General features: G+C 41.2%; 1 protein-coding gene and 1 non-coding gene across 7 annotated transcripts in view; one reads left to right on the forward strand and one right to left on the reverse strand.

Annotated features, from left to right (window-relative positions):
• LOC132428722 (E3 ubiquitin-protein ligase HERC2) overlaps positions 1-22,240 on the reverse strand; it is a 228,869-nt gene that overhangs the window by 206,069 nt on the left and 560 nt on the right. For all 6 annotated transcript variants that reach the window (XM_060017026.1, XM_060017023.1, XM_060017024.1 and 3 more), the window contains exons 2-3: positions 21,956-22,058; positions 10,295-10,409 (exon numbers count right to left, since the gene is read on the reverse strand). In XM_060017026.1, coding sequence (XP_059873009.1) covers positions 10,295-10,409; positions 21,956-22,027 — 187 coding nt within the window. In that variant the 5' untranslated portion in view covers positions 22,028-22,058. The remainder of the gene's footprint in view (positions 1-10,294; positions 10,410-21,955; positions 22,059-22,240) is intronic.
• On the forward strand, positions 2,138-2,244 carry LOC132428849 (U6 spliceosomal RNA). The gene has a single exon (XR_009520239.1). It is a non-coding gene; the product is annotated as a U6 spliceosomal RNA (small nuclear RNA).

Consider the following 22,240-nt stretch of genomic DNA (forward strand, 5'->3'; position numbering starts at 1 on the left):
GGGATGTAGTGCTGGTAACATGGCAACTTCACAAACAATTCAAAGATTTTAGGAGCAGATTAGGGAAAAAAGATGCCTATATTCATTTAACAGAAAAATTTAATTCTCACATGAAAAATAAAGTGATCCATCAAGTCGATAACACAATTTTTTCTTTTTTTGGCCATGCCGCGTGGCTTATGGGATTTTAGTTCCCCAGCCAGGGATCGAACCCAGGGCCCCAGCAGTGAGAGCACCGAGTCCTAACCACTGGACTGCCAGGGAATTCCCAATAAATGGGATTTTAAAAGATGGAGAAATAAAATTAAGGAAGACCTCTCAGCAGGCATGAATAGTTAAAAAGCTGAAAGCATCCACCTGAGTGACACATAAAAGGGCACTCATCTTCAGTGTCCCATCCTCCACTGGGGAATTGGTACAGCCCTAATCAGCCTGAAGCCATGACAAGACAACTCACTAACTCATGACACAAATTCTGATTGGATCTCTCCTGTATATATAGTACTCTGCCAGGTGCTGGGGTACCAGGGTTAAATGACAGAGCCTGTCCTCATGGTTCAAGGTGGATACAGAGCTGTTACAGGCAGGGTGAGGGACACGAGAGTAAATGCAGGGGCCTTGGCTTCTCAACTCAGGGACCCTCCCTGGCAGCTTCTTGCATCGCTCTGTTGTTTTCTTCATACCACTGCCACTCTGTCCATTTTTTATTTGTTGTGCCAGTTGGTATATAAGCACCAGGAAAGCAGGAGCCACGCCTGGCTCATTCACCACCACATCCTAGTGCCAGAAACCCTCACCAACAGCCGGATGAGTCCGTGAATCAATGAGCAAATGAATGAATGACCCACATGGTGCACAACTCACTCAGTCTCCCCAGAGGAGCGTGCATCCCTGGGACTGCAGTGTGGAAAAGGATCTGGAAGCTCCGATCCACAGAACTGCCCACAATAACCCATGGCCAAAGCAGCCTGGCTGTAGTCCGGGCTGTGCTTCCTACCCATCATCCACTGGTCTCTCCTCGACTCAACGGAGCTGGGCCCAGGAGGGGTCAATTTACTGATTTCAAAAAAGGATAAAATAAAGTCAAGCCAGAGACTGACGGTTAGACTCTAAATGCTGTACCGTTACACATTTTTTGTACATTTCTTCTAAATTCTGGTGTACCTCACATCCTAGAAGGCTTTAATTTCTACTGAAAATAAAGTGTGTATGTTTCATACATGCACTTATATGCCCGTAAGTTACCTCTGGAAAGATACTAACGATAGTAATAATACCCCTGAGAAGGAAAAAAGTAAATAAAAGGAGGTAACTGAAGAATAGGACTGGGAAGGAACTCACTCTTCGCTGAAAACTGTGTTAGCTTTTGAATGCTATAAGCTACGCATGCAATATAAGTATTTTTTAATAAGATAAAAATGTTTAAAAGTTCTAACACTGAATTTAAAAATAAATGTGTGATATAAAAGATTTGAATTCATTCCTGCTGCAACTCCTTTAATCAAAAACAGGAGTTCCAGTCTCTCAGGCAGGCAAGTCTCTTCACAAGCTGATTTAACACAGGAACATGGGACATCCTTTATCCTAGGTACTGGCACCTCCTATGTGCCAGGCACTGTGTTCAGTGACGGGGACTCATGGCGACAGGACACTGACACTCCTGCCTGCACTTGAACAATCACCGTGAGAATCACAAACCCTTAAATAGCACAAACTGGAAGCCAGGCACTGTTCTGCACATGTCATAATCAACTCATTAATCAACTCAATAACCCTATGAAGTAGGTGTTTCATCAATCCAGAGATGCACCTTTTGCAAATTTCAGCATGTCAAATTGATATGCATCAGATTCATGGGCAGCACATTCTCTCCTGGTGATAAATAATACCACGTCTTACTACTGAGGCATCTTAGCCTTGCTGAAATGCATTTCTTGCCACCCAGATAGTGCTCAGAGCATATATCTCACCCAGAGCCTTAGACTAGTAAGGAGAGCTTTCCCTCTGCTGGCCCCAGGGTCTGTGTGCCTCATCATCTCACAAGCCAACTGCAAGACCAGACACCAAAATGCTGACCAGATTTGCCTGAGGTTGGATAAAACTGTGGTGGAACTTTGGATGATTAAAAGTAATTCAGGTGCTCATTTTGGCAGCACATATACTAAAATGGTAACAATACAGGGAAGATTAGCACGGCCCCTGCATAAGGCTGACACACAAATTCATGAAGTGTTCTTATACGTTTTGTGCCCTTCCCCACCATCTTGACACCCTCTGCTGATTAACACACACACACACAAAATTCAGACTCATTCAATAGAAAACCCTATGGAGCCAGCAGATTCTTGATATCAGTACCCTTCATTGTATTTGTATATTTTCTTACCTCTGCAAGGAATTATTAACTATGAAGTCTATTAAATCTAGTGGTACTCCTATTTATTAAAGAATAATAAAAACTTACATAATCTAAAAAAATGGAAATCAAGAATCCCCGGAAAAGAAAGAAACTTCTGATACTTCAAAGAGTGGCCAGCCTTTTGAGGGGGAAAAAAAAACATCTCTCAGAAATGGACTACATATAAAATAGATAATAAGAACATACTGTAAAGCACAGGGAACTCTATTCAGTACTCTGCAATGACCTATATAGGAACAGAATCTAAAAAAGAGTGGATATATATATAACTGACTCACTTTGCTGTACAGTAGAAACTAAAACAACACTGTAAATCAACTATGCATCAATAAAAAAAATTAATTAAAAAAATCTCAGAAATGGAACCCTTGTGCACTGTCGGTGGGAGTGTAAATTGGTACAGCGATTATGCAAAACAGTATGGACACTCCTCAAAAAAACTAAAAATAGAACTACTATATGATCCAGGATTCCCACTCCTGGGTAAATATCCGAAGAAAATGAAATCACTATCTCAAAAAGATATGTGCATCCCCATATTCACTGCAGCATTATTCACAAAAGCCAAGACATGGAAACAACCTAACTGTCCATCAACGGATGAATGGATAAAGAAAATGTGTATGTACACACACACGAACACACACATACAGGCACTCTCACACAATGGAATACTATTCAGCCATTAAAAGAAGAAGAAAATCCTGCTATTTAGAACACCATGGTTGACTAGGACATTACACTAAGTGAAATTAAGTCAGACAGACTATATGATCCGCTTACATGTAAAATCTGAAAAGGCTTCAACATAGAGAGTAGACTGGTGGTTGCCAGGAGCTGCCCGGGTCGGAGACATCAGTCAAAGAGTACAAACTTCCAGTTATAAGAAAAATAAGTTATGGGGATGTAATGTACAACATGGTGACTACAGTTAACCGCAGAGTCCTGTATACTTGAAAGCTGCTAAGAGAGTAACTGTAAATGTTCTCACCACACATCAAAAAACGGTAATTATGTGAAGGGATGGACGTGTTAGCTAACCTTATTGTGGTAATCATTTCATTTGCTATGTATATCAAATCATCATACTACACATCTTAAACTTATGTTAATTACAGCTCGATAACTATGGAAGGAAACACATCTCTCAGAAACTGCTAATTTAGAGGCACCTTTACATTTAGAATTTAAATTCACATACTCCAGGTGAACCCTTGGATAAATCAGACTGACTTGATAACTCTGGTTAAAAATGGCTCTATGGGGCTTCCCTGGTGGCACAGTGGTTGAGAGTCTGCCTGCCGATACAGGGGACATGGGTTCGTGCCCCGGTCGAGGAAGATCCCACATGCCGCGGAGCGGCTGGGCCCACGAGCCATGGCTGCTGAGCCTGCGCATCCGGAGCCTGTGCTCCGCAACAGGAGAGGCCACAACAGTGAGAGGCCCGCGTACCACAAAAAAAAAAAACAAAAAGAGGCTCTATGTCCATTCCCCGATGTGCTAGCAGTGTGGCATATAACACAGCATACATGATTTCTAAGCCTTGGGTTTGTTTTCTCAAGGAGAACCTAGTTAATCTGAATTTTCTAAACTGTCTACATGAGTTTCACTCATCAGAAAGTTGACATAACTTCCAAGTGTAAGACTGTGAAAATATAAGATTACAGACTCACTCTAATTGAATCATAAAATTCTGACAAACTTTTTTATATCAATAAAAATCACATTGTTCTGTAGTGTATTACCTTAAAAGCAATGTTCAAATCTTTCATTAACTTACACTGGCCCCAATACTAAATTGATTTAATCGATAGCTAATCTGTGAACCCCTGTACAAATGCTAAGAGAAAACAACTAGATCATCAGTCACCAAGCACAGGTTAACGAATAAATGCACACATGCCTTTGCCTCTTATTGTTACTGCATGGCAGTATTCAAAACCAGCTTTGCACCTCTTAATGAGCACATTCTTCTTGCTTATTAAACATGTAAAATGGGGCCCTTATAATGTGGACTCCAGAGCTCTGCTAAAATGCTCTAACATCTACTTCCCATTTATTTATCTGTGGTATAATAAAAATATATATTTGGTCTTTGCTCTAGGTTCCTGGCGCAGAGCTCCTAAAACCCTTGGAATTTACTGAGGATAGGAGTGTCTTTTGATACTCATAACGAGCCCCTTTCCACTGTACCTGAGCTTATGCTAATGAGCTGACTCAGCGTGGGGCCTCTAGACAGCTTCATGAGGTGGGCTGGATACCAGAAGGACCAAACAGCGATTAGAGGGTGAGAACTATCAGGCCCATCCCCTGACCTCCAGAGAGAGGGGGGCTGAGATTAAATTATAAAATCTCTTGAACAACAGAATTTGGGGAGATGCCAGGTTGGTGAACACACAGGTGTGCTGGGAGGGTGGAGGGCCCAGAGAAGGCATATGGAAGCTCTGAGCTCCTTCCCCCAAACCTTGCGTTCTGCATCTCTTCCATTTGGCTGTTCCCGAGCTGTATTCTTTAAAATAAACCAACGAAGTGTTTTCCTGCATTCTGTGAGTTGTTCTAGTGAATTACTGAAACTGAGAGGGTCATGGTAACCTCCGAATTTGTAGTCAGCCAGGCAGAAGTGGGAGTAGTCTGGGAATCTCATTTGAGGCCGGCATCTGAAGTGGAGGTAGTCTTGTGGGACCGAGCCCTTAATTTGTGGGGCCTGAGCTAACTCCAGTAGTTAAGTGTCAGAATTGGACTGAATTATTAGCTATCCAGCTAGTGCTGGAGAATTACAGAAGTGGTGTGGAACGACTATCCGAATTAAAGGCTACTTAATTTAGATAAAAGTCATAATTAACATGGATGGTTGAGATTAAACCAGAAAGGATGGTGGCAGAGAAATGTAAATATATAAGCAAGATGATAAACGTTACTATCAAGGAGTAAAGATGGAAGAAAGATAGGGACTTCCCCGGCAGTCCAGTGGTTAGGGCTCTGTGCTTCCACTGCAGGGGGCGCGGGTTCAATCCCTGGTGGGGGAACTAAGATCTCACATGCCGCACAGCACAGTGCAGCCAAAAAAAAGGAAGAAAGACAGTAATTTTTGTCTTAAAGGAAAATGTCCAATTATGTCAAAACGTGAAAGAAGACGGTAAGAGATAAGTGAGCAGATAAGTAAATTGCAGAAGATTTGAGGAAAAGGGAACTTTATCTGCCTAAGTTAAACAAAACCTGCAAAAATGTGTCAGAATTGACAAAGTTGAGCAATAAATAAAAGTGTGAGCCCTTTACTACCAGGCTGGGCTTTCTCTCTGGGACGAGGGCACAGCCATCCTCTCCCGAGCCCAGGTCAGCTTCCTCTGAAAGCTGTTTGATGCCACCTTCCCAGGATCAGACTCTAAACTCTGAACTACAAAATTGTCAAGGTATTTTTACACCAGATGTATCTGGCACTTCCTAGATGACCAGAATAACAAACAGTGGCTCCCACATCATGGAGTTCATAATGTTAACAGCCACATGCAGCAAGAAGGCTGGACATAAAAATAAGCAGAGAAGGGATGCTCCGTATTTCTTCATGAGCTCACAGCTATCATTAGAGCTTCCCTGTGCTTCAGAGCCACAATATGGGAGAGCCGGCATATCAAAAAGAGAAAATTAGCATTCCCTTGATTAACCTCATACAGGCAGGATGTTATTTAAACAAACACACTGCAATTCCCAGGAGAGTGGGAGGCTCTAGACATGCTTCCATGCCTCGCTGCCTTTGCTGTGTTCTAACCCCAGGATGGACAAGGACCAAATCCTCACACCACAGCCAAGAAGCCCATCCTGCAAAAGATTTTACTCCTGTCCATTTTGATAACATTGCTAAGTCTAATCAATCAACTGGAGCCTCAAGTTTTATCATCTGCTCCCTTCTAAAGCTAAAGCTAAAGGCCAGAAATTGGGTCTTCAACAAACAAAAGCAACAGCACCAACCCTGTAGGGAACAGACTCCAGCAGAAGCTGATATCACTGCTTCCAACAGACATCAGGCAGGCTCCCAGGAGTGGGTTAAGTTTTCCATAAAGGACTCAAGATTCAAAGCGCTAAGAATTAACTATGAAGGACAGAATATATTTATGAGGGAAATCTAACTGTGGTCATTTGCTTTTTTTTTTTTCAGTACGCGGGCCTCTCACTGTTGTAGCCTCTCCCGCTGCGGAGCACAGGCTCCAGACGCGCAGGCTCAGCGGCCATGGCTCACGGGCTCAGCCGCTCCGCAGCACGTGAGGTCTTCCTGGACCAGGGCACCAACCCGCGTCCCCTGCATCAGCAGGCGGACTCTCAACCACTGCGCCACCAGGGAAGCCCTGCTTTTCTTTAATGTTCTATTTTCTAAGGAGCACATGAGGAAGCTCTTTTCCTCTTTCTGCCTCTGAAACTCCCAATGTAATAGACTGTAGCTACAAACAGACACAACATACTCTTTGACAAGCAAGCATCATCAGCAGGACTTGGAAACACATTAGAAAGGCAGATTCCCAGGCCCTATCCCAACTCCAAGTAACGGAAAGCTCTAAGGGTGGGCCAGGCATGGGTGTCTGACCAAGCCTCCAGGAGATCCTGATGAACTACAGAGTTTGAGAACCCTTAGGCTTTTGACCTGTAGTGTGTAAGCGTGCCCCCCGGGAGTGTGTCCAGAGCAGCAGCAGGCGCCCCTCCTGGATTCAGACGCAGCTGGCGCTCCAAGGAGTCCATTTCCCTCCAGGCTGGCCCACCCCACCTCCGCTGTTCCCCGTTACCCGGCACCCTGCTGCTCTTTGCAGTCCTCCACCTGGAGGCCTGTGCTCACTTCTCCCCAGGGACCCCACACGCCACCGCCCTTGAGCCCAGGCCAGGGCCCCCTGACAGACCACAGGGAACACTCCACCTCGGAACTCCTCCAGTCCTGGCTGTGGGTAACATCATGGGGTCTTCATCATCCTGTTACACACCTTGCTTATACAGATGCCTTTTCTGCCCAAATAATCATGAATTATTTGGGGAGAAAGGCCACATTCAATGTTTTACACCCTCCACAGAAAAACTATAAAACTAGCAGGAAAGTTGTATTCTTAAAAAAAAATCAAAAACTCATCTCATGGAATACATAACTAAAGAGTACTGACTAGACAAAGGAAAAAAAAAAAACCCCAAACAATTAATGCACTTAAGGACAATATGAAGTCAGAAAAAGCCAAAAATAAGCTCCATAAAACTACAAAAATTAGTCCTGATGTCAATAAATTACATTTGTAATGTAATAGAAGCAGCAGTGAAACTTTTTCAAGAGGCCTGGCTAAGCAAAATAATGGCTAGTGTATTTCTACTATCTGCATAGACTGAGAAGGTTTATAATAAATGAAACAGCTCATGATACTTAAGTTCTTCACATAAAGGCCAGCCCTAGACAAAAATTTTTAAAAAAGCTTAGCATATCTTTTAGTAGCCTCCTAACTTTCCTTTCTTTATATCCTATTCCCTCCTCTACCTTCCTCAAAATAATAAATACAAACAACCCTAAAAAGGGTTGAAAGAAATGTTCACTTAAAAAAACGTATATGACTATAATCTAGCCTGTCTTTTGCAGGGTAGGCCCCCAAAAGGAAACACAAAAGCTTACTACGTAGGAGGAAGCATTCTTTCCTCATCAGTAGGACCAGAAAGTTCTAAATGTGATTGCAAAAGAAAGCAAAGTTTATCTCAATGGAAGCGCAAATTATTAGAAGCCACGATTTCCCAGAAATTAACCATGCAGAAATCCAGCTTGATAACAGTAAGAACTCATCCTAGAATGGGTGGGTGCAGAAGAAGGTGACCGATCCCTGCGGAAAACAGAACAAAGAAAACTTGTGTGTTTGAGGAACTTCTACTCTAATCTGTATTTTCCTCACAATCAGCTACAATACAACCACATATAATGTACACAGTCTTAAAAATGAAATTTGTCATGTATAAGCCTGAGAAAAAAAGTATTTTCTAATAATAAAAAGCAATATCATGCCACATTAAAAATAAACTTTTACTGAATGTCAAAAAAACTATTCAGTTGGGACCTACATAAGGAACAATTACACTTTGCTTTCTAACCACATGATTTTTAAAAGAACAAAAAATATTCATCAAATGTAATGAATAAGAAATACACTTTGAATTTATCCATGTAATTAGCTTTTCTCAGAGTAACTTTTAGAACCAATGTTTCACAAAAAACATTTTGGGGAATGAGTTTCAATGCATTAACAAATACTGGAGAGCTGAGACGAAGAGGCACAAAAACTTTAAAAATATACAGAATGGAAAACCATAATTCAAAAAGATACATGCACCCCAATGTTCATTGCAGCACTATTTACAATAGCCAGATCACGGAAGCAACCTAAATGCCCATCGACAGACGAATGGATAAAGAAGATATGGTACATATATGCAATGGAATATTACTCAGCCATAAAAAGGAACGAAATTGGGTCATTTGTAGAGACGTGGATGGATCTAGAGACTGTCATACAGAGTGAAGTAAATCAGAAAGAAAAACAAATTTCGTATATTAACACATATGTGTGGAATCTAGAAAAATGGTACAGGTGAACCAGTTTGCAGGGCAGAAATAGAGACCCAGATGTAGAGAACAAACGTATGGACACCAAGGGGGGAAAGCGGCAGGGGCGTCGTGGTGGTGTGATGAACTGGGAGATTGAGATTGACATGTATACACTGATGTGTATAAAACAGATAACTAATAAGAACCTGCTGTATAAAAAAATAAATAAAATTTAAATATTCAAAAAATATATATACACAGAATGAACTACTAAAACATTACGGAGTGAAAGATGCACAAAACAGCACAGAGGACTACATGATTCTATTTACATGTAAGTCTAGAAAAGGCAAAACTAATCCACGGTAGAGAAAGATCAGACCAGTAGTTGCCTCTGAGCAGAGAGGGCAGGGGTGAGCCGGGAAGGGGCACGAGAGAACCTTCGAAGTGAGAGTAACGTTGAGGGGTCTAAGTTACACCAACTGCATCTGTCAAAACTTACGGAAGAGTAAACTTAGAACATGTATTTTATTATGCATAAGTTTTACCTTAAAGACAAAAAGTTACACTGAAATGGACCCTGTTAATACCATACATGAAGTGCCCAAGGGCACCAGGTAAGGCGCACCAATGGACAGAGGAGGGACTAGTAGCGCCTGGGGGATAGGCGTGCGGCTGCTCACTGTGTAGACCTGTAAGCTTTTCAGGCTTGGGGTGGGTCCACGCATTCATTTCTTTTTAAAGCCTAAACAGTGATTCTGATTCACAGCCAAAGTCAAGAACAACTGAGTGACAGAATTTCATTGCGTTTTCATAACTACAGGCCTAACAAGAGTGTTCACTGATATTTCCCTGCATAGACAAGAAGATACAATAGAAGGGGAGCCAAGTCCAGGCCACAGGCCGAAGGCTTCCAAAAAGTGTTTTATACACTCCCACTCGAGAGTCATACAGGAAAAATTTCAGGAATACTGATTATTTCCACTCGACCTTATAATAACCACAATTATAGTTAGCCAAAGCAATATATATTTCAAAACTTAACGAAGAAACATTAAGTGGAGTTCCTATAAGCTACAAATGAGACATCAGAGGAAGGACACCACAGCGAGGTGGTTTTGCCGTGAAAAGGCCTTCAATTCACACAGAACAATGAAATCCAGGAAGCTCCTAATATTAACTATCATTTAGACATCTCCAAAGTGAAAACAAAACTTCAGTTACACTCAAGCACACTTCTGTTCCTATAGCACATTCCAAAATTTCTATAAAATGCAATTTATAAAGGTCTTCACAAAATGAAAAATACTAAAGGCCCTTACCTTTTCTAGAAGGAAGTTCTCCATTCTGTGTTAACTCTGCCCCAGTATATACAATTTCTCCATCTTTAACCATTTCATTCCACAGACCACAGAGCCCATCTCGTGTGAATGCAAGCTGGCAATGATAAATAAAATAAACTTACAGAGTAATCACACTCACAATGCAATTCTTAAAGAATAATATGAAAAAAAAATCTCATTCGTTCAACATTTAATGAAAATTTTCCCAAGAAATACAGTTAAGTGAAAAAGGTACTGTGCATAATAGCTTATATACTGTGCTACGTTTTGCCTAAGATACAAGAAAAAAGACACATGTGGGCAGGTGCTCTGGAAAGATAAACCAGACACAAATTACATGATCACTTATCGGGAGATGGGAAGGGGAACGTGGGTAAAAAGCAGCAGAGGTGAATAAAGGCAAGATTTTGAGTATACCTTACATTTACTTCTAAAACATATAAATGATTTTCATTTTCAAAAAGTACAATTAAATCATAAAAAGCAAAGCCTATAACTGGTAACAAGCAAATTAACCTGTTTATCAAAAAGAAAAGTACACTTGACCCTTGAACAACTCAGGGGTTAATCCAAATATAACTTCTATAGTCAGCCCTCCATATGCACGGTTCCTCCACAACCACAGACTCAACCAACCATAGACCGTGTAGTACTTCAGTATTTACTACTGAAAAATATCCAAGTACAAGTGGACCCACGTAGTTCAAACCTGCATTGTTCAGGGTCAACTGTATGTCAAGACCCTTTTCAACTATACATCTTTAGCTGGATATACTTCAAGGGGAAAAAAAAACCTTAAACTTTACTAATTGGTCTTATTCACAACTATAATATTGACATTAAAATTTTTCAACTATTTCATGTATATATTATAGGATAAAGCAATGTTAATATAATAAAATGTATGTTTATGACAAAGTATGTTAATGTTACTAGATTTAAGTATAAAAGATAAAATCAAGGAAGTTTTTAAGAACAATTTGAATTGGAAATCTCAGCATGAATTTATATTTGAATATATCTGCTTGCACTGTCTTTGGAAAAGACCTAAAATCAATGGCACTCTGAGAGCAGTGAGTACACCCAGCACCCAGATACTGGTTTCCAAGAACCACTTCCTACTAAATGAAACCTGGGCTCTAGGGAAAAAAAGGCTGAGTCAAGGACCAGGAAAGAAAGGTGAGTCTGGAATATCTTAAGTTTGCACCAAAAAAGCTGCTCAAAGCCTGATGAGGACTCCCTCACTGGCCAAATTTAGAATAATTTTGAACATCAAAATACATAACGGGGCTTCCCTGGTGGCGCAGTGGTTGAGAGTCCTCCTGACGATGCAGGGGACACGGGTTTGTGCCCCAGTCCGGGAAGATCCCACATGCCGCGGAGCTGCTGGGCCCGTGAGCCATGGCCGCTGAGCCTGCGCGTCCAGAGCCTGTGCTCCGCAACAGGAGAGGCCACAACAGTGAGAGGCCCGCAAAAAAAAAACAAAAACAAAAACACGAGTCCATAGTGATATTCAAAGACAAAACAAAAATGCCCACAAAAATGCTCTTGGTTGTCAGTATTTGGAAGTCAGAAAAGGTTTCCCAGAGAAAGCAGTCACTGAAGGGCGTGGGCATGGTAAACACCCAAAGAAGGCATCCATTCTGAAAACGGCAGGTACAACAGAAACCCTCTTCTCAGACAGACAAGACACTTTACACTAAAACAGACACATCTGTTTGCCCATCTTTTAATGGAAGGTCAGGGCCTTTTCTTTGTTCACAAGTCCACCAGCTTGTCCCTTGTCATCAATCCAACATTCGCCACTCTCATGAAGCATCCACTATTTCCAGACTCAGTTTCTTTAAAGGGAGCAAGAACTGAAGGGCACTCTGTGAGCGATCTTAGTACACAATTCCTTTAGACTTGCAAGGCTTTTCCCGCAATCCTTGACAGTTCTCTCTTACCTAACCCGTACAAGTAATTTTTTTTAGCATCTCACTTTTATCCAAACGATGTGTAGTAGGCAAATCTAAGATGCCCTCAAGATCCTTGCCCCCCCGGGGCACACACACCCTGTGTAATCCTCTCTCTGAGTATGGGCAGGACCTGTGAATATAGGACGGGACTTTCCACCTGTGACTAGGTTTTGTTTCCTTCTGTGGCAAAAGTGAAGGAATTTCTCATATATAATTAAGGTCTCACATTGGTTGATGTCTAGTCAACCAAAAGGATGATTACCCTAGGGCCCTGTCAGGTAAAAGCCCTTAAGAGGATGGGGCCATCCAGAAGAGACACTCTCCCAGCCACTGCCATGAGCTGCCAATGGAGGGGGCATATCCTAGGAGCCCACAGCTCAGCCCCACCCAACACCCAACAAACTGAATTCTGCCGACAAGGACCCCAGTGAGACTCCAGATGAGAAAGCAGACTGGTTAGCACCCTGACTGCAGCCTGTGAATCCCGAAGCAGAAGACCCAGCTAAGCCATGGCCAGACACCTGACCCACACAGAAAGGGGGAGAGAGTAAATGGAGTTGTTTTAAGCTGCTGAATTTCTGGTCAGTGACTTGTTACATAGCAACAGAAAACCAATTTCGCATCTAACTTAGTTTTCACAGAAGCAACAACTTGCTCTCAGCACTCATATTTTATCTGTCCACATCACTAACAAGATAACTGCCATAAACATACTTGAGACCAAAACATGACTATTAACTGGCAGAGGGAGAAGTAAATCCTTTCTAAAAAGTGAGCCACAAACGTTCAGGGCCCCTGAGGTTTTAACGCGGGAATGGAAAGGCCTGGCTCATCTGCTGGTCTGCGTAAGAGGTGGGCAGCTAAGAGCTGCCGCCGGGCTCAGTCCTGGCCCACAAAGCCACGCAGGCAAACAGTGGCCAGAATAAATACAGCCCCACACGTGCTGTGCTCCAGCAGTTACACGCCACCTCTAGGGGCCAGGGAATAAATGATCACACCTCCAGCCATAACTCAGTGTCAGGGCAGTGGAGAGGACAGAGGAAGAAACCAGAAACAAAGGAAATAACTTAGGTGGCCTCTGCTAAGAGCTCCCCCAAACAGGATGAGAGCGTAAGCCAAGACATGGAAGAGAAGAGTATGTAAGACATTTCAGATCAAATGGGACAGAGCAGATGTGAAACGTGAAAAACCAGGTAGGGAACAGACTCAGGATGAGAGGGAATTAGCTCAGTTTTAACCACTGAGATTTGCACCAACTACTGAACATAAACATGGAGATACTCTCCCCATGCACGTGCATACATGTACACACAGACACACACACAGACACATTACACACATACTGCAAATACAAATCCAGATCTTAGCAGAGTGTTCAGGGCTAGAGGTTCAAATCTGGAGGTCAACAGCATGGGCAATAGACCTGCAGAAGACGCTAACGCGGAAGGAGGGAGGGTGGACCAGCCCCGACTGCCCACTAGGATTACCCCTGGGTGGCTGGGGACGAAACATTTATTAAAGAATAAGCCAAGGAAGAAGCCCAGTTTACATGGAAACAAGAACTATCACTACCGCCCATTCTTTCATCACTCGGGTCATGCTGGGAAGGATGAGAGTAGGGCAGCTGTGTGGAAGGTAGACACTGGGTGTCTGGAGGGATACTCGTAGAAGCCTCTTAGGAACTGCGAACGTGAACTCGAGTAACCACCAAACTACAATGGTTCGGGCATCTGAAAGGATTCGAGGAAGGAGGAACACTGCTAAGGCAACAGAGCAAGCTTCCATGGAGCAGGGCTTGAAAGAGCTAGACTGCAGAAGGCAGAGATGAAGCCCCTGGGAGAGCATTCCAAGGCACTGGGAGGGAAGCACAGGATCCCAAGGAGAAAGAGGCCAGGAAAACTGGGAAATAATCATGGCACTGGAAGAATAACCTGCACAAGCAGTGAAAGTCACTTCAATTTGGCAGTTTAAGAGTATTTGTACAACAGTCTATAAATAGTTTGTCTTTATTAGTAGGTAATTTACATAAACGTTCCCAATGGGTGACAACACAGATCTTAAATTTTAACTTTTTTCACATAGAATCCAGATGCCTCTGATTAGCATTATTCAGTCTTAGGACCCTTTTCCAATGTGCTCTTACATTCTTACCTCACACCTCTAAAATGACACAGCAGGTAAAGGCATTTTCATCCTGAAAAGAAGCCAGCAAGGGGGGTAGTAATAGGCCCAGTTTTGAGGGTCAGGAACTAAAACTTAGGAGTTCAGTTACCTGACCAAGATCACACAACACCGAGGCTGTCAGAGTTTTTGGGAAGAGGCCTAACTCTCAAGCTTGTTCTCTTCTCACCAACACCACATGCACCAACACATGCAGTAAGGAGGCCTGGGGGAGCCATCACAGGTGCTACCAATACTTGAAAACCAAATAGAATTGGGCAAGAGGACCCTGAAGGTACCTATTAAAGTCACTACTTCAGAACTGTATAATTATACAATATAATCCGAAATAGAATATGCCAAATGAAATAAATGGCATTTTGATTAACTTATAGTTAGAAAATGTTTATTTCTTCTATTTTTAAAATATGCCTGAAATGTAATCTGTTCAAATATTTGCAGATGACTTAAGTAAAGATATCTGGTTTTTTTTCTTAGCCTTGCAGAAAAATACTTTCTAAACACCTACTGAACACAGGACAATACACCAATTCCAAAAAATTTTAAGAACAGGTTTCTAGAACTGGAAAGGTCAGAAAGAAACATAAAGTACATCTGTTTGAAGACATCCAGGCAGCAAGGAGAGGAGGACAGCCCAGGGAGCCGAAGGCTGCTTCCCTAGAGGCACCTGCCAATTCTGCGAGCAGGGCTGAGACCAAGCACAGCTCAGTGGAGCTGCTGAGAGGCTAGAGCCATGGTCCTCACAGGAAAGAGGCCTGTGAGGAAGAGGGAAACATGCCACGCTTTGAGCAGAACTCCGAAGGGACACACACACACACACAGAAGTACGGGTGAGGTACAAGCAGGCCGGTAGGAGCCCCGTTTTGAACCATCACAGTTCCCTGCTGCTCTGAAGTAACCTGAGGTCACTAGTGCTACTAGTTTGACAGATCCTCTCTGGAAGAGGAAAGCGTTACCCAGTGTCCCCAAGTGATCACAACGATTTTTCATGTACAATACCTAGAACTCAAACAAAACTAAAAATGGGTAAGATAAGGCCACATGACTGAAAAATGAAGAAAATGGAAGACAGCATAAGCAAATCAAGAGTGTATCCAGAAAAGAGACATACAGATACAGACTTTGCCCTAAAAAGGAAAGCCCAAGTAACAGATTAAAGTGCTGACACTTTCCCTGGCAGATGCCAGCCCAGGGCAGTGAGGGGAAGGGCAGGGGAGGAGGCAAGACAAGGAAGCATAGGAAGCAAATGATGCAGCAAGTTACTACAGGGGTCAGCAAATTAAGGCCCACCAGGGGCCAAACGTGGCCCACGACCTGATTTTAGATGGCCCTCAAGCTAAGAGTGGCTTTTACATTTTTCAATGATCGAAAAATAACCAAGAGAAGGAAAATATTTCATGACACATGAAAATTATGACATTCAAACTTCAGTATCCATAAAGTTTCTGCAGCCTACCAACATGTACTTGTTTTATGTACTGGCCGTAGCTGCTTTCGCATGACAACAGCAGAGGTGAGCAGCTGTTACAGAGGACACATGGCCCACAGAAATATTTACAATCTGGCCCTTTACAGGAAAAGTCTGCAGACTCCCGTTTTACTGCACCGGTCCCCACTCCATGGTGTGCGGCAGGCATACTCTCCAGGCATGTGGGGCTCTTCGCCAAGGTCTCCGAGAAGAAACCACAGACCCGTCCAAGGAGGGAAAAAAAGGGGGTGGGGGGTGGGAATTAAAATACCCAGTTCCCGTATCTCTCCTTACCAAGCAGTGAATGTTCGCCCTGTGGAAAGTGAGCTCCTGCTCTCCCCCACCTTCCAGACGATTCACCTGCAACTCCATGGTAGGCAGCTGGGAAGCCCTAACCTACACCCTGCTGTGTGACGCTATATCTAAGACGAAGAGTAGAAGGGCAGCCCACAGGCACGCTGGGGTATCAACCCAGAGGGAAAGGGAGATGCAGTCGAGGAATCTAAAGAGGCTGCACAAGGTTTAACGTGTTCAAGCAATTAAAAGATCACATGAACAATTTCAGCAGAGAACTGGAAACTATAGAAAAGTACCTAATGTGGCAGTTAAGCAAACTGCCAAAACACTTCAAACTAAACATTTAAAATAGATGCATTTTACTAAATATAATTATACCTCAATAAAATGCATTCAAACAAAAATGTGGAAATTCTAAAACCAAAGCAAACAATATCTAAAATTAAGAAGTCAATAAATGAGATTAAAAGCAGATTGGGAAGGCCTGTGCTTCCACCTGTGAAGAATTAACTTCTTTAGGAATTACCTGTCTGGTAGAAAACCAGACAGAATATATCAAACAGCTGTTTTCCAACATTGGACAACAGACAGCCCAGAACTGTGATCCCTGAGAAGGGCAACAAATGAAGTAAGGGCTACAACTTCCCAAACTTAATGCCTAGAAGCAGCTTCCAGGCTGCAACACAGGAAAGGGGAACCCAAATAGAGCCCAGAGGTCTTGCTGAATGGAGGAGACAGACCAGCTATAAGTAGGTCAAAATGACAAGAATACAGGAGAGGAAGTTGGCTGCAGAGAGGCTGATCTCTGGAGATGGGAAGAGGGGACCCCTTGAGATTCTGGCTGAGAACTGATCTGGGTATGAGTTGAGAACACTCCCAAGGCTGGGAAAAGAAGCACTAAAAAGGAGTAGGTAGAATCCCCATGATTCACAGTCTGGGAAATCTTGTGTTTCCACCAACCAGAATAGAAAGACCTTCCAACACACCAAGCATTAGAGTCCTGAGAAGGACATTGCCTTAATAAGGCAGATAAATTAGCCCAAGATTAAAGGCTGTGCTAGATCAGCCCAAACAAACCTTAGGATCAATCTTTGAAAGGCCAAATTGATCCCAAGTAACCCACATGCATGCCAGACAAAACTAATGCTCTGTAAAAGAATAAAACAAAATCTAACACAGAATAACATAATATTTATTTATAATGTCCAACATTTAATAAAAAATTACCAGGCATGCAAACATGTCCCATAACCAGAGCAATAAATCAATAGAAATGATAGATTCAGTCAATCGAAATAAATGCAGAAATTACAGACATGATGGAATTAGCAGACAAGAATGTTAAAAGCTCTATTATAGATATGTTCCATGTACTCAGAGAGAGGAAGATATGAACATCATGACAAGTGAAATGGAAGATATAAAAAGGAATGGAATGGAATCTCTAAAGATGAAAATACAAGACCTAAAGTGAAAACTTCAATGCATAGGATTACTAAATTAGACACTGCAGAACAGTTCTACTATAATCCAACATGTCTAAGCATACAGCTGTTGTAACAGCTATGCTCTCTTCCTTTTAAAACTCACACTGGGTTCTACCCATAACTATAGGTTTAATGCCCACCACCAGTCTTCATGTCCATGTACAGTCATTCAGTCATCTAAAGATCTTTCTCTACTCAATTCCTCAGGAAGGGCTCTTGGAAACAATATTTTCTGAGTTCCTGCTCATCGATAAACTTGTGTCCTTTTTACCTGAAAAGTCAGTTCTGCTAGAACATAAAATCCTTAGCTCACATTTTCTTTTCTCGGGTGCCATGAATATGTTACTCAGCTTTCTTCTGCATAAGGCCTTGTTGTCAAGTCTGATGATAAACTCATTTTCTTTCCTTTATAACTATTATTAGTCTTTTCCAAGAACCAAAGCTAAAAGTCAGTTCTTTAAAAAAAGACTAACAAAATATATAAACCCCTGACAAGACAGGTCCAAAGTACAGAAAAGATACAAACAACCAAAATCATGAATAAAAAATTGAGCAATACTACCTATTCACAGACACAAAAGAAATCACAAGAAGTCATTATGAAAATCAATTAAGTTACCTGTGTGTACAACATCCTTTTACTTCTATGTATCATCTGTCAACTGGAAAACCTGAGATTTGAATTTACCAAGATGTTCATGTTTACATTTTTTAATCTACTGATATTTCTAAGCGTAAAGTGACAATATATACATTTAATAACTTTAAGTCTAAAAGCTAACTTTCATGCTGAATCATTTTAAATTGATGACTAGAAGAAAAGAAAAATTCAATCTGAGTTGCATTATTGATATAGTCAACAACTTTGATGGGCCTCAAAGGCATTATACCGAGTGAACAAAGCCAGTTTCAAAAGGTCACACACCATACGACATTCTCGAAATGACAAAATTATACAGATGGAGAACAGATTAGTGATTGCCAGGGGTCAAAGATGGTAGAGGAAGTTGAGTGTGACTATAGAGGGACAGCAGGAGGGAGATCTCTGTGGTGATGGAACACTTCTGGATCTTAATTGTGGTGGTGGTTACATGAATAATCACATATGATAAAATGGCATAGAACTATGCTCACATTGTACCAATGTCAATTTGCTGGTTTTAATATTATACTATAGTTACCTAAGATTGTACCACTGGGGGAGTCTGGAAGAAGAGTATACCATGACCTCTCTACTTTCTTTGCAACTTCCTGTGGGTCTATTATTATTTCAAAATAAAAAGTTTTAAAAATTGCTTCATACATACCTAATTTCATGTTCCACTTCAAAGAACCCAAAAATAAAAACCCAAAAATAGGAGATTGATCTGTGTACAGCTTATTCAAGAACGAACAGGATAACACCAGCCATTCGTGGACCCCGGCTCAAAGACACACCCTTAACCTTACATCAAGACTAGCAAGGGACTTCCCTGGTGGTCCAGTGGTTAAGACTCTGCTCTTCCACTGCGGGGGGGCACGGGTTCGATCCTTGGTCAGGGAACTAAGATCCCACATGCCATATGGCACAGCCAAAAAGAAGAAAAAAAAAAAAACAAGACTAGAAAATAAATATGCATATATATTTTAAGAATAAAAAGTTTTTAAGATATTATGTACTATTTTTATAGTTCTTTTGCTTAACTGACTTTTTGGTTCACCAAAAAAACTACCAATCACATTAGACAGAGGACTTTTACTGTAAATATAAACATGGTAATGGTAGTGATTATGTAGCTAACACTTCTTAGCTCTGTATTTGTTGCCTCCTCAAGAGAGTTGTGAAGGAAGATGGCGATTCAAGGAACTCCACACAACAACCAGAAAAGAGTACTGAAGAAGTAAAAGGCCTCATACATGTAAAAACCAGATATATGTCTGCCATACAATGGGTCCTCCATTAGAGGCAGCTGGTTACGAAGTCCCAGGCCTGAGGGATCTAAATGTCTCTGATCAAGAAAGTCTAGGATTAGCGTCTATATTCTCTATAATAGACATATTAAAACTTTTCACAGTCTCCAAAAATTTTTCCTTTCTAAAGTCACTGAAAACTTCACAGGCATTTCAAATAAAAACAGCCATAGAAAAATAGATTAGCTAACACTTACAGCTAAGAAACATGCTTCTACCCCACATATTATTCATTACCCAGGTGTCAATCCTGCTCCCAATACAAAAGCCTACTTAAGGAAGGGGACACTTCCCACTCCAGGTGGGAGAGACATCCCCAACAAGGTAAGTGTAAAACCCATCAGCATAAGGCTGGCATCCACAATATATGTTTTCAGGAAAGATTCCAAAGAGTAAACCATGTCTAAGTTATTCCTTCGGGTAAAACAACAACATTCATTCCTCACATTTAATAAGCAATGCTGGAGAAATTGTATAAAACCAAGGTCACCAATCACTTTTTTCACACTATTTTCATTTATCTCACAGCTTCAACACCCATACTACATTTTTCCTCTATCCAAAACCTAGGTCTCTTCACTTATTCCTAGGACCTAGGTCTCTTCACTTATTCCTAGGAGTTCGGAAGACTTCTGAATAGTACTCAAATGTCTAAAGAAGGGCCAAGCACTGTATATTACACTAAATAAACCAAAGGTAAAATGGTAATCACTCTAAGGCATGAGTGGTGTTTCTTTTTATGTGTATCTGCCTGACTCATTGTAGGCACTAAACTCAGCATTAAACCGGTTTTAGATCAAGATGCTAAAACTCATATTTAGCAATTATTCAATTATAATTACTAAGGGAAAAAAAACTTCATTAGGTAAAGTTCTTTACTTCAAAAAGTTTTGTAAAATATATAAACACTAATACAAAAACAATTCTTGGGACTTCCCTGGTGGTCCTGTGGGTAAGACTCTGCGCTCCCAATGCGGGGGGCCAGGGTTCAATCCCTGGTCAGGGAACTAGATCCCACATGCATGCCGCAACTAAGAAGTCCACATGTCTCAACTAAAGATCCCGAGTGCGGCAACTAAGACCCAGCACAGCCAAAATAAATAAAATAAATAAATTTTCTTTTAAATTTTTTTAAATAAAAAAATAAAAACAATTCTTAAAATCAGTTTGCCTGAATCTCAAGATTTTGTAAATAAGAAATTATTCATCTCTCACTTCCCCCACCCCTGCTTAAAAAAAAAAAAGTCAAAGGAAAACAGAAAGTAATTGCTAAATAAAAGGTAATGTTTAAATTTTAAAAAGTCACTACTTTGCCAATTCTTAACCCAATTCTTCTTGGGTTAACCATCCCATCACCCACAACATAGTTCTTAACACTTGGCTCTGAAACCAACTGGGACTCCACACTTAAAAAAAAAAATGTAAGAAGGGCAATAACGCTTCACTACAAATATCTAAGATCAACTGCTTACAGAATACATGACTTGCGTCATGCAGTAGGTAAGACTGTATTTAAACAAGGTTAAGATTACTTGAGAAATACTTAAAATGGTTAACCTCAGGGAAGAGGGAAAAACACATATACACAACAAAATATTTTGGCCATTTCTTTCTGAGGGCAACAGGGAGTTACAAACACAGTTTTTCCATTAGCAAACAAAACTAACTTGGGATAAAGAAAAGACTACAGAAACATCATCATTATTTATTTGACAATTTCTGGACAAGCATGCAATTACCTTAAAACAAATTATTAGAGAGTCTAAGGCTAACATTTTGTTTCCACATGTTCTTGATATGAAAATCCAAGCACTCCTCTTAATAAGACCAATGAGAATACAAAACAAACAGCTCAACTGAACCCTTGTCTCTCCAGAAACACAAACACAGAATCCCATAAAAATGAGTTTCTGCAGGACATAATAAATGACTGTATGTCACTTCTCCCCCACATAATTAACTGAACATCTCAAAAAGTATCACTAAACAAACAGTCACCAAGATATGGCTAAGAATGATACAGACCCCTTAAAAAATAATAACAAAAAATTTTTGCATAATATCTCGTTTCTTGCACTTATAAATAACTGTAATTAAAATGTAGCCACACACACTATAAATAGAGCAATAAAAACTGACACAATAAAAGGTACATTTAAAGTTACAGAAAACAAACCTGCTTCTCTAATACGGCAAGATCTGATCTGCATGCCCTTACATATCCTAAAGAAAGGGTTCACCAGAAGTTTAACTATGTAGGCAAGGAAAACACCAGGAAAAAGGAATGTCAAAACCCCACCTGTATATCTGTTTTCAACCATTTGGAGTCAAGTCGAGCCTGAGCAGCCAAACAGAAAGAATCAGAAGGCATCTTTCCCCCGATTTCCTCCCAGTCGTCAAACCTGCAAGTAAAACAGAAACGCTGAAGACCTCAACCTTTTCAGAATTTTACAAAGACCCTACCGCAAGATTTAATGCGGCAAAAAGAGAGAACAGGAAGGAGGGAGAGGAGAAGCTCTGGAGGAGGGGAGTGAGAGGAGGAGAGAGGGAAAGAGAAACATGGGGCGAGAAAGGAAAAAGCCTA

The sequence above is a fragment of the Delphinus delphis genome, chromosome 7, assembly GCF_949987515.2.
Source record: "Delphinus delphis chromosome 7, mDelDel1.2, whole genome shotgun sequence".
Taxonomy (NCBI): domain Eukaryota; kingdom Metazoa; phylum Chordata; class Mammalia; order Artiodactyla; family Delphinidae; genus Delphinus; species Delphinus delphis.